Source organism: Schistocerca americana, chromosome 7, assembly GCF_021461395.2.
Source record: "Schistocerca americana isolate TAMUIC-IGC-003095 chromosome 7, iqSchAmer2.1, whole genome shotgun sequence".
NCBI classification, from domain to species: domain Eukaryota; kingdom Metazoa; phylum Arthropoda; class Insecta; order Orthoptera; family Acrididae; genus Schistocerca; species Schistocerca americana.
Genome location: NC_060125.1, coordinates 290,200,743 through 290,215,854, shown reverse-complemented (window position 1 = coordinate 290,215,854; position 15,112 = coordinate 290,200,743). Strand labels below are relative to the sequence as shown.

Below are 15,112 nucleotides of genomic sequence, written 5' to 3'. Positions count from 1 at the left end.
TCAGAGTGCGTATCCTGTTAGTTGTCGTAATGATCAGCCTTTCTGACTGTGCTGCAATAATAATATTCCGTATCGATGTACCGTGACATGATACGTAAACGCGTAATATACACTGCTGGATTTTGATCGAATGAAGGCACATGGCACCTGGGGATTGTAGATGTAGTGGTAATGGTTTCAGCGTCGTTCGCCAACAGGAAATGGAATCGTGTGGGTACCAGAGCATTATCTGTGTGTACACTTTAACAGGAAATGTCAACAGCCCGAATGCTCAATGTGGTGCAGATGCCTGAAACAAACGGACAACCATACAGTGGAGGCGTACTCGTGCTTCCTACAGACAATTGAGTGAATTTAATGGGGTTAAATTTTGGGGTTCCGAGTGGCGTGATGGCCTTTCCAGAGAAACACCACACAAGGCAGACGTGCTTTGTCAGTTGTGCAACGATGCTGGTATCATAGATCATTCCCACAGCCGTAGACGATGCGCTCTACGTCCACGCACGTTGGACGCCTGCCAGATCGTCGTATTGTAAGGACAGCAGTGGAAGATCGTAGAACAGCCACATCACATATGAGAGGGTTTGTGAGCCCAGTCGTTCAGCACGAACTGTTGCAAATCGGATATTAACAGTAGGACTACAGGCAAGCACGTCTCTAGCCTGTCTTCCACTCACGCTACGGCATCGACGTGCACGGCTCGGCTCGTGCCGTTATGGGATCAGCGATGAAGGCAGATTCTGCCACACGCAAGTTACAGTCGTTAGGGAGGACGACGTAGACGTGGTGAGTGCTGTCTCGTAGAATGCATTCATCCAGTTACAACTCTCTTTCACAATTGGGGTTTCTGGAGGGGTTGTTGTGAGACCCGTTAAAAAAAATGGCTCTTATCACTATGGGACTTAACTTCTGAGGTCATCAGTCCCCTAGAACTTAGAACTACTTACAGCTAACTAACCTAAGGACATGACACTCATCCATGCCCGAGCCAGGATTCGAACCTGCGACCGTAGCGGTCTCACGGTTTCAGACTGTAGCGCCTAGAACCGCTCGGCTACTTCGGCCGGCGAGGCCCGTTATTTTGCCATTCTTGTGATAGGAAGGTGATGTGTTGTTCCAACACCACCTGTGATACTCAACGTGCTCTGCAAAACGTGCAGCAACTTCCGTAGCCACCACGATCTCCGAACCTGGCTCCAGTCTAGAACGTGTTGGGATACGATGGGACGAGAAGTGACTCGTGTGAATCTTACAGAACTTCATTTCATTTCATTTATTGCTTACTGAAAGACTTGTTGCCTATTTTAAAAAGCAGGTCGCACATTTTTTCAATTTTGCATGTTAGAATACATTGTTCCGTTTTTCTAACATTTTTTTTCTTGAGCAATAAAAAAAGACTAACAATAATGAGTTGGTACTACAGTAACAATAATGACTTAGTACTGGGATAAAATGAACATAAATCGAGGAAAAGAAAACAGAAACAATTTAAAAAGCTAATGATAAAGAGGTTATTAGCAGAAGAAAGTGTCCCACTACCTGGCTCTTCCTGGTGGGAAGGAATCGGAACAACTTCGAGTCCGTACGAGGTGGAGCAGCAATTTGCTTAGATCTAAGTACAAACGATGTTTATATGCTATATACAATTTTTCATTACATATTATAAATTAGTATACGTTTCTCATATTAATTTCACTGTTGATTTCTGGCAATGTCATGGCTTTTGCTGTGGGAAGGGAGCCTCTGAAGTTCGTCTAGCTTCGCCTCCCTAGGAAGTTTCAGCTCAGTATATTTCTGTAATGTACGCCGTTACGAAGTTAAACTTAGCAATTATTTACATGTTACTTTCCTATATTTACAATCCTTATGCATGTTATAGATTTTTATGCATTTTATATTGTTGTATAATGTTCAATATACACTTTTTTTTCATTATGCTTATTATTTTTCATGTTGTTCTATGAATCATATTGTCTTGTTCTGAGTTTGTTGAGGCATCCGATTCAGTGTTTGCGTTGTTGTCGGAATCGTTCCATATGTTGAGTTGTCTTGTGAGGTGATTCTCTGTTCTCCGACTCATGTATGCTCCTTCCTGTCTGTATGTTGTGCGGAGTGCTTGTGAAATTTTGTCGGTGATGGTGTTCAGTTCTAATCAGTCATCTGACTGTTTTATCCTTTGTAATGTGTCATTGTCGTGCAGTTGGGGTCGTATGTGTCTCTATATGCCGCAATATAATGTGATGTGTTGTGCTAGGGCGATTTCTCCAAATGTTCATATGTCTGTGTCACCTAGTCCAACACGATGGAGATGTTGTGGGTACGGTCCATGTCCCGTAATAAAGTGGACCATACCACGTATCAGATCTATATATTTCACGCTCATTCCTTCTCGGATGTTCGGGAAGAATGTGTGTATTCTACGTCCTCTTCCTGTTGCGTCGCCATTCATTAATTTCTTTCTGGTCAGTTATTTGTTTTCCTGTAATTTCTTGTACTTTTTCCTGTCGTCCCTTTTTTATCCAGCATGCTGCTGCTCTGAAACGTACTGTAATGCTTATGTGGTACAGACCCAGGACGACGCATAATGCCTCTATAGATGTTGTCCCAAGCACTCCTGACCTTCTTAATAGGATGCTTCTTTGTCCGCGTCGTACAATGGTTTTGGATGATGTGAGGCAGAGACGATAGGTCCTTGTGCTGGCTGCAAAGCTCAGAATGGACTCTAACAATGCGATACGAGCCGGCCGCGGTGGTCTCGCGGTTCTAGGCGCTCAGTCCGGAACCGCGCGACTGCTACGGTCGCAGGTTCGAATCCTGCCTCGGGCATGGATGTGTGTGGTGTCCTTAGGTTAGTTAGGTTTAAGTAGTTCTAAGTTCTAGGGGACTGATGACCATAGATGTTAAGTCCCATAGTGCTCAGAGCCATTTGAACCAAGGCGATACGGCAAATTCATGTCATCTCTAGTGGTCGTCTAAACTGTGCAGTGTTGGGTCTGGCTACATTATGCATCAATCTTGAGTTTTGCGTGGTTTGTCAACATATACTCCGAGGTACCTTGTCGTAGACTTTCGTTGTATGATGGTATTGTTAAGTCTGATTGTTGGTTTTCTTTGTAATGCTCCCTTTAGCACTAGGTAAGCAGTTTTGTTGACTGCTCTGTGAAGTTTATTGTTATTGCGTCAATTACTTACTTCTTGCACTGTCTGTGTTGCCTTTAGTTCTAGATTTGCTCTTGAACTGGCCGATGTAATTACCATTACGCATCTGCATACGAAATTACTCCTGTTACCGTCTTGTCCGTCCACATCACGAGTGCTTCAAAGAGGCTCTATAGCGATGTCCTAGAATATGTGATCGTATATTGAGTCCTGTGGGCAGCCTTTCGTAATTCTTTTGACGACTCTTTGTTGGCGTGCGTGCCATTCTATAACTCTATTGTTGCACTAGCCTGCGAGACTGTAATATAACGGTGTGGGTATCTTTGTTTCCCTAAATCTTGCAAATAGTGCAGACCACCAGAGGCTGTCAAAGGCGCCGGTTGTATCGATTAGAATCGCAAGTATATATTTGTCTTGTGACGTTTGTATTCTTTGCAGTGCCTTGTTAATGGCGGATTGTATAGATTTTTGTGATCTAACCACGAACTGGTGGGGATTAAGGCCGAAGAGCTGTTTATGGGACTGGAGTCTGTCGCACAGCCGTCTCCCTGAACCTTAGGTTATGTCTTCCGATCCGTCTGGTATGTGTCCTCAGTGGCAGGGTAGGCTCTTCCTTGGCTCGGGTATGATGTAGAATGAAACAGCAGTTTCCTTACTGGATCTTCTGGCTCGGAGAGCGGCAGCTGTGTCGTTTGCGAAGCCTTCTGCTGCTGCAGCGGCGGCGTCTGACTACGCGTGGCGGTGTGTATCTCGTGTCTCCGTTTCGCCCAGTTGACTGGAGACGCGCCTCGTGCGGTGGCCCGTTTAATTATTGAGAGCCAAGTCGTGCATCGGATGGTGATGCCTTGGATGTGGCGTCCCAGTGTTTCTCTTCTCTAAGCGGCCGCGTGTGTTGTGCGTCGGCCAGCGGAGCGGCGCGGCGGGGGAAGGCCAGTGTCCCGAACTCGAACAACGGACTTCCGCTTGCCAGTCTTCGGCCGTCAGATCTTCATCCCATCTCACAGGTGACTGCTGATGTGAGGCCGTCTCCTTCCCGTCCTCACGAGTCACCGGGGCACGTAAAAACCAGTCTTCAAATACCTTTTAACTTTTGTCTTCTGGCGCCGAGGCTGCTGCTTGCTATTCCATTACAGCGGCTGACTTGGTGCGTCTGTGTGTGATGTAGTCTCTTCTTGCACGACGGTCTTCAGCACCGAAACTGACTAAAAACTATTGCTACTCTTGTCGGGCCCACTGCGTCTCGTGTATTTATTCACTTCAGTTCACTGGAGGTGAACGACTTCACGGCCATTGCCTCTTCTGTCACGTTGAAAAGCTTCTCGAAGAATCTTCTTAACGTCGGTCATTGGCTCTTGAAATGTAGGCGAGGGCCTTTGATCACATGTGACGACAACTGAGAAACACGTGAGCCGGTCGGGCGATGCCCTGACAGCTGAATCGACAGCTTCCGCTTATGTGGGGAGGGCGATGGCTTCTTCTGTTACGTTGAAAAGCTTCTCTGAGAATCTTCTTGAAGTGAGCTGGTTGGGCGATGCCCTGACGGCTGAATGGACAGTTTCCGCTTCTCTCCTGAACGTGCTGACTTCAAGCGCCGGCCGTTGCCACTGCTGCTTTGTCCGCTGTTTGCCAGTGTGTACTTTTCTAAACTAAGTTTTTCATTTACTTTCTAATTTCTACTTCACTTTACATTGATTTCACTAATTTATGTACCTATCTTATGTGGCACTCTACAGTTCGGAGTATCATTCTACGTGTTTGTTCAGTGGTTGGAAAACATATTTTACCCCTTCTGGATATTTCGTAGTGCTCTTTGGAAAATATCTTTATTTTCTAATCTACTAGGAGATGGGTTACTTTCAACTTCTTCATAGATTAACTCGCTGTTGTCTGTTGTAGTTTGTTTATCGTCTTTATTACTTGATACTTTGTTCCTCGTTGCGTTTCCGTCTGTGGTATGCAAATCTCTGAGTCGTGTATTTCTCCCTGCCCGTGAGTGTATTTGATGTTAGTTGTATGGTATCTGCTTGTATTCCTATAGTGGCTGTGTTTACCTTTCCTTCTTGTGCCAGGTTTGTTTTGCTGTTTGGTGTTTTTGAGATCTTGTTGTCTTCATTGATAGCATTTGTGTTTACTTTGAGTGTTGAGGTATGTTGTGTGGTCTGTTGGTCGTTTTCGTTTACTGTCTTTAGTGTACCTGGGCTGTGTATGCTACTTCCTTATGTAAAACGTATTGGTTCTATTCTGTTCTAACATTTTCTCGTGTCATATTCTTTTTTTTGTTTTCTGCCTGTGTATTCCTTTGACTTATTTGATCTTTCTCATTATGATGCGGATGTGTTGCGTGTTTACTACTATGGCGCCGTATGTCATTCTGTGTGTGACTCGGATGCATATTACTTTTGTTTTGTCTCTCTGTGTTGTGTAGATTGCTATGTGTTACTTCATTAATACTTATATCATCTACTTCTAGTACCTCAGTTCTTAACAGTGTTACGAACTGGAATTTTGTCCAGTGAAAGAGTTGTAAGTAGGCTGTGCAGGTTTTTTTATTGGCAACGTTACGTAGCGCTCTGTATGAAAATCACTGGCTGTGCTGTGTGCAGTCTGTGGCTAGTTTGCGTTGTTGTCTGCCATTGTAGTGTTGGGCAGTTGGATGTTAACAGCGCGTAGCGTTGCGCAGTTGGAGGTGAGCCGCCAGTTGTGGTGGATGTGGGGAGAGAAACGGCGGAGTTTTGAAATTGGTAAGACTGGATGTCATGAACTGCTATGTATATTATGATTTTTCAACACTATTAAGGTAAATACGTTGTTTGTTCTCTATTAAAATCTTTCGTTTGCTAACTATGCCTATCAGCAGTTAGTGCCCTCCGTAGTTAGAATCTTTTATTTAGCTGGCAGTAGTGGCGCTCGCTGTATTGCAGTAGTTCGAGTAACGAAGATTTTTGTGTGGTAAGTGATTTGTGAAAGGTATAGGTTAATGTTAGTCAGGACCATTCTTTTGTAGGGATTTTTGAAAGTCAGATTGCGTTGCGCTAAAAATACTGTGTATCAGTTTAAGCACAGTCATGTATAATTGTTCTAAGGGGACGTTTCAGAGTTCGTGTTTGATTTGCATAGCTACGTAATAGCCCATGGCTCCTTGTGTGCATGCATCATCAATGTAATCTCTGATGCGAAAATATTTTTCTTATACGATGGTACTCATAAGGAAACGCGAGTCTTCATTGTGCTGAGAGGCTGTCGTTCGTGACAGCCCTAAGTGTTGTCTCCGGGATAATGCGCGCCTCCACGCTCTTCTTTTCATGGAGGATGACTTGTATTTCCTCCCACAGCTGCTCTGAAATGTTTTAGTAACGGCGAGGTGGGATCTTGCTCCGTCCGTTTCGTATTCTTTTATATTTTTAAACATTTTATAGTGAGCAAAGGCCGGTTCTCTCTATTTGTCTCTCGTGCATTTGCCTGTTCGCAGAGGAATCTGGTCCCCTGAATTTATTGCATGTTCTGTTGAGGTGTTTGTACGGTCTACAGCCTACAGTGATATATTCTGTGCAGTCAGACTTTTTGTGACCAGACTTTGCACCATTTACCGCACACTTCCTCTTTGTCACACAGTTTGGTTGGGTGACCATATTCCCAACAGTTAAAGCATTTATGAAACGCCACAAACTCTTTAACACTAAGTGATTCTAACTGGATGTTGACTGTGCCCCTTTTGTAATAACTGCTGGCGAGCTCTTGGGCTGACATCAATTACGTTATTTACCGTTGGTTTTTCCCTTGGACCAGTTTTGAACTTCACCGTTATCTCTTCTGTCAATTGTTCTTTAGACATGCGGTTGCTAAGATTAATTTCGTACTGTCATCATCTGGTAATGTTGTAGGAACATTATGCACTGCCAAGATTGATAGCAATTAGCGCGGTTCCTCACACCTGATATCTTTCAGATTTTTCGTTTTTCCAAAACTTTCTTCTGTCTTCTAGAGTTTCTGTTTCCAAAATTACTGTATTGGCTGTCGTTCTGGTTGCTTTGACCTTAATTTTGTCCTGACTTGGATTTAAGGTCTGCCATTGTTCTTGCATTTTGGTTACTTTCAGATATGGAGAACAGTACGCTGGTTTGTTATGCTGTAGTCTGTAGAATTCGTTCCTCTACCTTGCTTGTTTGGTTTTCCTGCATTGACTGTTGCAGCGACTGTCGCAAATAACAGAGCAGGAGGTTTGGTTTCTGTACGAAATTTGTGAATTATGCTATCTAGTGCATCAGGGTCTTTTGCGGTGGCTAGTTCTCTCCGTAACCTGGCATTTTCTGCTCGCACTTCTTCATTCTGCCCATAAAGCTTCGCCTGGCCTAGACCCATATTTTGTTTTGAATTGGTGCAGGTATAGCCGATGACACTGTCTTGTCTTTAAGTGTTGTCTGTAGCTCTGTTAGTATCTCTTCTACAGCCTCTGCCATTCGCGTCTCCATGGTTCTTCGTTTAGGTGTAAGATCCCCCCAGCAGTATCTTCGTGGTGTCCCTTGTGTTAACCTGCCTGTTTAGACTGTTCCTGCGGCCTTCGGTGGGGGCACCATTCACATAGGTGATGTTCCCGGCTGCAGATGCCAGCTTTGGTCATTTTCGTTGCTCCTAGTGTTCGCGATGTTTACGCAAACAAGGAGCTATTGATCGTTTTGGAACATAGTGCACACGTGCTAAGTATTTCACAACGTGAGATTTTTAAGAGCTCGCTCCAGGTTTCTGTTGTTAAGGTTTGTTACTGCACATTGGTAACAGCTACATTACTTAAAACAATCTCCAAATAGTTACAAATTACCACGCCGTCATTGTTTCTCGCAGTCACTAAAAGACAGTCTATTTCTAGTTTGGCTATAGCGTAAAACCAGATAGCACAGGGCAAAACCTAGGGACACGCTGGCTGAATGACGCTTCGCGGCCTACCTTGCCTGTTGTTACTCACACGCACGTGCCGACGCCGTTGCTGCCGACCGTCTGCTGTTTCCGCAGTCGCCAACGTGTGTGTGTGTGAAATCTTATGGGACTTAACCGCTAAGGTCATCATTCCCTAAGCTTAAACACTACTTAACCTAAATTATCCTAAGGACAAACACACACACCCATGCCCGAGGGAGGACTCGAACCTCCGCCGGGACCAGCCGCACAGTCCATGACTGCAGCGTCTTATGTCGTCGGCACACGGACCGTGCTGCCGAACGTTAACGTTGAGCGTGCCAAGTTCAACGTGCTGCTGAACGCTCAGGAACGATGCGACTTGTGCATACGGTACGTGCGCCCCAATGTGGTATACGCGATCGCAACGCACTCCAGCGGCAGTTGAGAGAAATTTCTAGTTCGTAAATCACACTGTTTACTCAACGGGCGCGCGTAAAATTCCCACGTTAACTCTACTGAAATGCACATTTCCACCATCGTCCACGAAAAGCAAAGTACCATGTCCAATCAGTAAGGACACAGGCTTATAGAAGTTCCAGTGCGTTACAAATTTGGAATACTTCTCCGCATAAGATAAACATTATTTCATAATTCCCATATTTTAGCAAAACCCCAAGGTCAGTCTTACTTGATCACTCTTCCTACCCAGTAGCAGAATCTATGCAATATGTGAATTACGAAGCGTAAAAGAAAAAGGATCAAAATATCTTTATACAAGTAGCACAAGCTGTCCTGTAGATTAAGCCAATCGAACAGTCACCCCTCAAAGAAGTTGAACTTACATTTACATAGCATCAAATATTATAGTATATATTTATATTAAACTAATAATAAAGTATCAGAACGTAATAAAAACGCGAAAGTTAGGAAACAAAATTTCAAAGAATTAAAACGAGAACCACCGCCCAACTATTAACGCAATACTGGGCAGTGACACTACTTACTACGCTAAATCAAGATCACATCTTTTGTATGTGATCATATTATGTTACACCGTACTGAAAACCGTAATTGAAGATATGTTAGTAATTGAAATTTAATTATAACAAATTGTATCAAGAACAATACGTTTGGGTGGATCTTCAGTGTGTCGCTGCCTTCAAATAGCCTACTCTCATAATACGCAAGTTACAACAATTCTTTTGCCACGAATACGATGTTTCTAATTATTTTATTGGAACTAATCACGCAGTTAACAACGGGTTTCCCAGTGATTCTCACTTTGCTGGTGCTCAGAAACGGCATATATACATATAAGCTTGAAATGAATGCCAATATGGCGCCTCACAACTCTGTACTGAAGGGAGACGGCGTGCTTGTGACGTAGGTGGCGTTGTGCCATCTCATTGGCCAACGCTCAGACGCACACTCAGAATATATGACGTGCCAGATATTGCTCTGCACGTTCGGAAAGACTCCCGACGCTTAACGTTCGGATGCACGGTCGTGTGCCGACGGCTTTAGACCGCACGGCTAATCCCGCGCGGCAGTCGCCAACGTCATACGCCAGGGACGCCGCAGAGCCGATGTCACTGGCAGCCGGCGATGTTAGTTGGTATGACAGTGCTGCTGCTGCTGTTGCTGATGGAGGCTCGCTGACGCTTCGCAAGCTGAAGTGACGCGCCACGCCACGACCCGGACCACGGAGAACGACTGTTACACGTCTTTCGTGGCCACAGTTTCATCCGCACAGGCCGCACTCACTCACAGTGGTGCTGATGGCACTACCTACACTCTCTAACCGAAAGGCCAACGTTAGTGGATTCAGTTTTCCACCGTAATTGCGTACTACAACCGGAGCGTACATTAACCCACTAACGACACAGTGGCCATCTTGGCTAGTTGGCTACAGAACTACGTGAACAGGTCGAGCAGGCTTGGCATAACGTATCCCAGGGCATTATTCGCCATCAGTTCGATCGACTGCATGCCAGAGTCGGCGCCCGCATTGGTGCCGTGGAACATAGGCCAAGTACTAACACTGGTGCTTCAGCATGGATCGATAACTGTCAGCACAGAATTGCTTATGCTATTGATTTGTAAATGTAATCATTTCATGTATTTTAAATGTACTGTTGCCGCAATAAATGCTGAGTAAACTGGAAAACTATAAAAACGCCTACTTATTTTTACTCCTACTGTGTATAATCGTTCATATGATGGTTATAAAGCAAAACTGGTAGCAAGAATATAGAAAGTATCGACAGCTGAATGTGCTGCATTTCATGAAATTTAAGAAAAGAAAAGGTTTCTGCTGATGTCTGAGAATACACACTTCACCTTACTTTTCTTTTGTTTTAGGCAAACGTGTACCGATTCTCCATATCATGGCCACGAATTTTACCAAACGGGGATACCGATGTTATTAACCAGGCAGGCATCGACTACTATAACAATGTCATCAATCTGCTTTTAGAAAATGAGATTCAGCCGCTGGTGAGTAGTTCAGTTTCTTTTAACATTAATCAAGAAGGAAAAATATCAAATGACGCCTAGTTGCAATATACAGTTACCCTGATTTGACACTGTTTTGAAAAACTGAGTGTGATATCAGAGCGAGAAGACATACTCTGATTTGAAGAGTAAGAACGAACATTTCCTAGAAGTATGCCTTGAATGTTTGCTTGTGGTGCAACTGAATAATACTGAAATGCACTTTTTTGTGATGAAATCGAGTTATGTTGTGATGGGATCTGTTTATGGCACTTTTAGACCAATGGCATCATTAAACAAGATAATAGAGTTGCTTACTACTAGCTTCATTTACTTGCAAAACACATCAAAAAAAGTTTTGCATCACCCTGGTTCCCAGAACTCCTGAAGATAGGCATTGACTGTGGATATTTTATCACAGACACAGTCCCTTTGACTGTTTAGAGATGTCACTAAACCCGCCAAAAGATGTAAAGAACCATGCATGAGCAGCGCCCATTAGACGGAGGAGGACCGACAGCCGATCAGTTCCAGTCATTGCACCAGGAAGGAGGTACTCAGCTCGTGCCTAGACGGCCAATATCGCAGTTCGATCGCGTCCGCATTGTTACTTTGTGCCATGAAGGGCTCTCAACAAAGGAAATGTCCACGCGTCTCGGAGTGAACCAAACCGATGTTGTTCGGACATGAGGGAGATACAGAGAGACACGAACTGTCGATGACATGCCTCGCTCAGGCCGCCCAAGGGTTACCTACGGATTATGGCTCAGAGGAACACTGTCAGCAACGCCACCATATTGAATAATGCTTTTCGTGCAGCCACAGGACGTCATGTTACGACTCAAAATGTGCGCAATAGGCTGCGCGGAGTACAACTTCACTCCCGACGTCCATGGCGAGGTCCATCTTTGCAACCACGATACCACGGAGTGCGGTACAAATGGGCCCAACACCATACTGAATGGACCGCTCAGGATTGGCATCACGTTCTTTTCAACGATGAGTGTCACATGTGCTTTCAACCAGACAATCGTTGGAGACGTGTTTAGAGGCAACCCGGTCAGACTGAATGACTTAGACACACTGTCCAGCGAATGCAGCAAGGTCTAGGTTCCCTACTGTTTTCGGGTGGCATTATGTGGGGTCGACGTACGCTGCTAGTGATCATGGATGACGGCGTAGCGGCTGTACTCTACGTGAATCCCATCCTCCGACCGATAGTGCAACCATATCGGCAGCATTTTGGTGAGACATTCGTCTTCATGGTCGACAGTTCGCTCCCTCATCGTGCACATCTTGTGAATGACTTTCTTCAGGACAACGACATCGCTGGACTAGAGTAGCCAGCAAGCATGTTCTCCAGACATGAACCCTATTGAACACGCCTGGGATGGATTGAAAAGGGCTGACCCCCAACCACTCTGAGGGATCTATGCCAAATCGCCTTTGAGGAGTGGACCAACAGTATCTTGATGAACTTGTGGGCAGTATGTCAGGACGAATACAGGCATGCATCAAAGCAAGAGGACGGGATACTGGGTATTAGAGGTACCGGTATGTACAACAACCTGGACCGCTACCTCTGAAGGTCTCTGTATAGTGGTACGACATGCAATGTGTGGGTTTTATGAACAATAAAAAGAGCTAAAATGATGTTTATGTTGATATCAATTCCAATTTTCTGTACAAGTTTCGTAAGTCACAGAATCGAGGTGATGCAAAACTTTTTTGATGTGTGTATATAGGTTCCACAAGGGATTCTCGACCGTCATGTAACTACACTCCTGGAAATGGAAAAAAGAACACATTGACACCGGTGTGTCAGACCCACCATACTTGCTCCGGACACTGCGAGAGGGCTGTACAAGCAATGATCACACGCACGGCACAGCGGACACACCAGGAACCGCGGTGTTGGCCGTCGAATGGCGCTAGCTGCGCAGCATTTGTGCACCGCCGCCGTCAGTGTCAGCCAGTTTGCCGTGGCATACGGAGCTCCATCGCAGTCTTTAACACTGGTAGCATGCCGCGACAGCATGGACGTGAACCGTATGTGCAGTTGACGGACTTTGAGCGAGGGCGTATAGTGGGCATGCGGGAGGCCGGGTGGAAGTACCGCCGAATTGCTCAACACGTGGGGCGTGAGGTCTCCACAGTACATCGATGTTGTCGCCAGTGGTCGGCGGAAGGTGCACGTGCCCGTCGACCTGGGACCGGACCGCAGCAATGCACGGATGCACGCCAAGACCGTAGGATCCTACGCAGTGCCTTAGGGGACCGCACCGCCACTTCCCAGCAAATTAGGGACACTGTTGCTCCTGGGGTATCGGCGAGGACCATTCGCAACCGTCTCCATGAAGCTGGGCTACGGTCCCGCACACCGTTAGGCCGTCTTCCGCTCACGCCCCAACATCGTGCAGCCCGCCTCCAGTGGTGTCGCGACAGACGTGAATGGAGGGACGAATGGAGACGTGTCGTCTTCAGCGATGAGAGTCGCTTCTGCCTTGGTGCCAATGATGGTCGTATGCGTGTTTGGCGCCGTGCAGGTGAGCGCCACAATCAGGACTGCATACGACCGAGGCACACAGGGCCAACACCCGGCATCATGGTGTGGGGAGCGCTCTCCTACACTGGCCGTACACCACCGGTGATCGTCGAGGGGACACTGAATAGTGCACGATACATCCAAACCGTCATCGAACCCATCGTTCTACCATTCCTAGACCGGCAAGGGAACTTGCTGTTCCAACAGGACAATGCACTTCCGCATGTATCCCGTGCCACCCAACATGCTCTAGAAGGTGTAAGTCAACTACCCTGGGCAGCAAGATCTCCGGATCTGTCCCCAATTGAGCATGTTTGGGACTGGGTGAAGCGTCGTCTCACGCGGTCTGCACGTCCAGCACGAACGCTGGTCCAACTGAGGCGCCAGGTATAAATGGCATGGCAAGCCGTTCCACAGGACTACATCCAGCATCTGTACGATCGTCTCCATGGGAGAATAGCAGCCTGCATTGCTGCGAAAGGTGGATATACACTGTACTAGTGCCGACATTGTGCATGCTCTGTTGCCTGTGTCTATGTGCCTGTGGTTCTGTCAGTGTGATCATGTGATGTATCTGACCCCAGGAATGTGCCAATAAAGTTTCCCCTTCCTTGGACAATGAATTCACGGTGTTCTTATTTCAATTTCCAGGAGTGTATTTGTTAATAGTACTGTGTCCAAGGGTTCGGCCTGCAAAACTTAGAAAATTAACAGAGTGTTAGCACTATGGAATAATTCAAAATTAGGAAAGTTATACGTCTAGTCGGATGATTTAGAAAAACGTTGCATTTTCCTAGAGATGAAAAAAAAAGCCATTCGGGGTTTTCGTCACATGGAGCACTTCCAACTAACCGCTGTGGAGGTGGGAGGATGAGGTGGACAGAGATATACTGGTCGTGAGGCGATGATGTGGGAGATGGGGGAGTGGCGGACACAGAGTAGAAGGAAGTATGCACAATATATTTGTCGAGTGCATACGCGAGCGAAGCCACGGGGATTGGGCCAGTTCTGTCAATAAATGTCTTTAGACAGCTGTTAGATTTGCATACTTGGACACTCTTCAGCTTCACTTTACCAGTACTTGGGTATTTTTCACTTCTATTGGCCACATCTGAACATTCAGTATGTTAATGACGCAAGGCCGTAGAGATAAATGTAGGCCATGTACCTTTTCCTTGCAGGTGACAATGTATCACTGGGATCTTCCTCAAGCGCTGCAGTATATTGGCGGATGGCCAAATTCCATTCTAGCGGACTACTTTGTCGAATACGCGCGGGTGCTCTTCGAGAACTTTGGCGACAGGGTAAGTCTAATAAGATAAAACTACGAAATGACAATTTATTTCATTATGATATGAATTGTTTTCTGAAGGAATTTATTGATAATATACATGAAACAATTATAGTTTATGCTCCAGTTACGCCATTTATCCCTTATCTACCACTCTTTTTGACGGATACGCTACCATTATGGTGTGTAATGCGTCTTTTGTATCATCTCTGTGCAAATCACTGGCGGATTCTTGCACCAGCAGCGTAGTGAATCAAATAAAAACATCTTCCTGTTGTAGTCTCCCGTGGTTTTCTACTGAGACACAGAGTCATTTTCGACGATTTTCCTACCTAGTTGTTTAGCTGGTATTTCTATAAGATGTAATCGGCGAAACGTACTGAAAAAAACCTGTATTTTCATTAATAAAAGTCTGTTGAGTGTGCAGGATCGATAAAGGTATTCAAGTGGAAATTGACAGGCAGTCTCTTAATATTGATACATAAAGTACTAGTTTCAGATCGCTTAAATATTTGTTTGGATGTATGTATGTCACTAATCAAGAGTGACGGTTTGCGGAAGTTTCCTATGTGTGAACAACTTGAGATACAATGTCACTGAGAAACTGGTTAGAGTTGTTGCGAGAATATTTAACCCATAAATCTAACTTACTACAGTTTGTGGTGTGACAGAGTGTAATCGACATAGTCACAAAATAGCCGAGGAAAAACTGTGTACAAGCTCCTTGAAAG

General features: G+C 45.3%; 1 protein-coding gene across 1 annotated transcript in view; it reads left to right on the top strand.

Annotated features, from left to right (window-relative positions):
* The window catches only part of LOC124622240 (myrosinase 1-like), a 108,394-nt gene that overhangs the window by 13,880 nt on the left and 79,402 nt on the right, over window positions 1-15,112 (top strand). Inside the window, exons 3-4 of the mRNA XM_047147894.1 lie at window positions 10,414-10,548; window positions 14,272-14,394. Of these exons, the coding sequence (XP_047003850.1) occupies window positions 10,414-10,548; window positions 14,272-14,394 (258 nt within the window). The remainder of the gene's footprint in view (window positions 1-10,413; window positions 10,549-14,271; window positions 14,395-15,112) is intronic.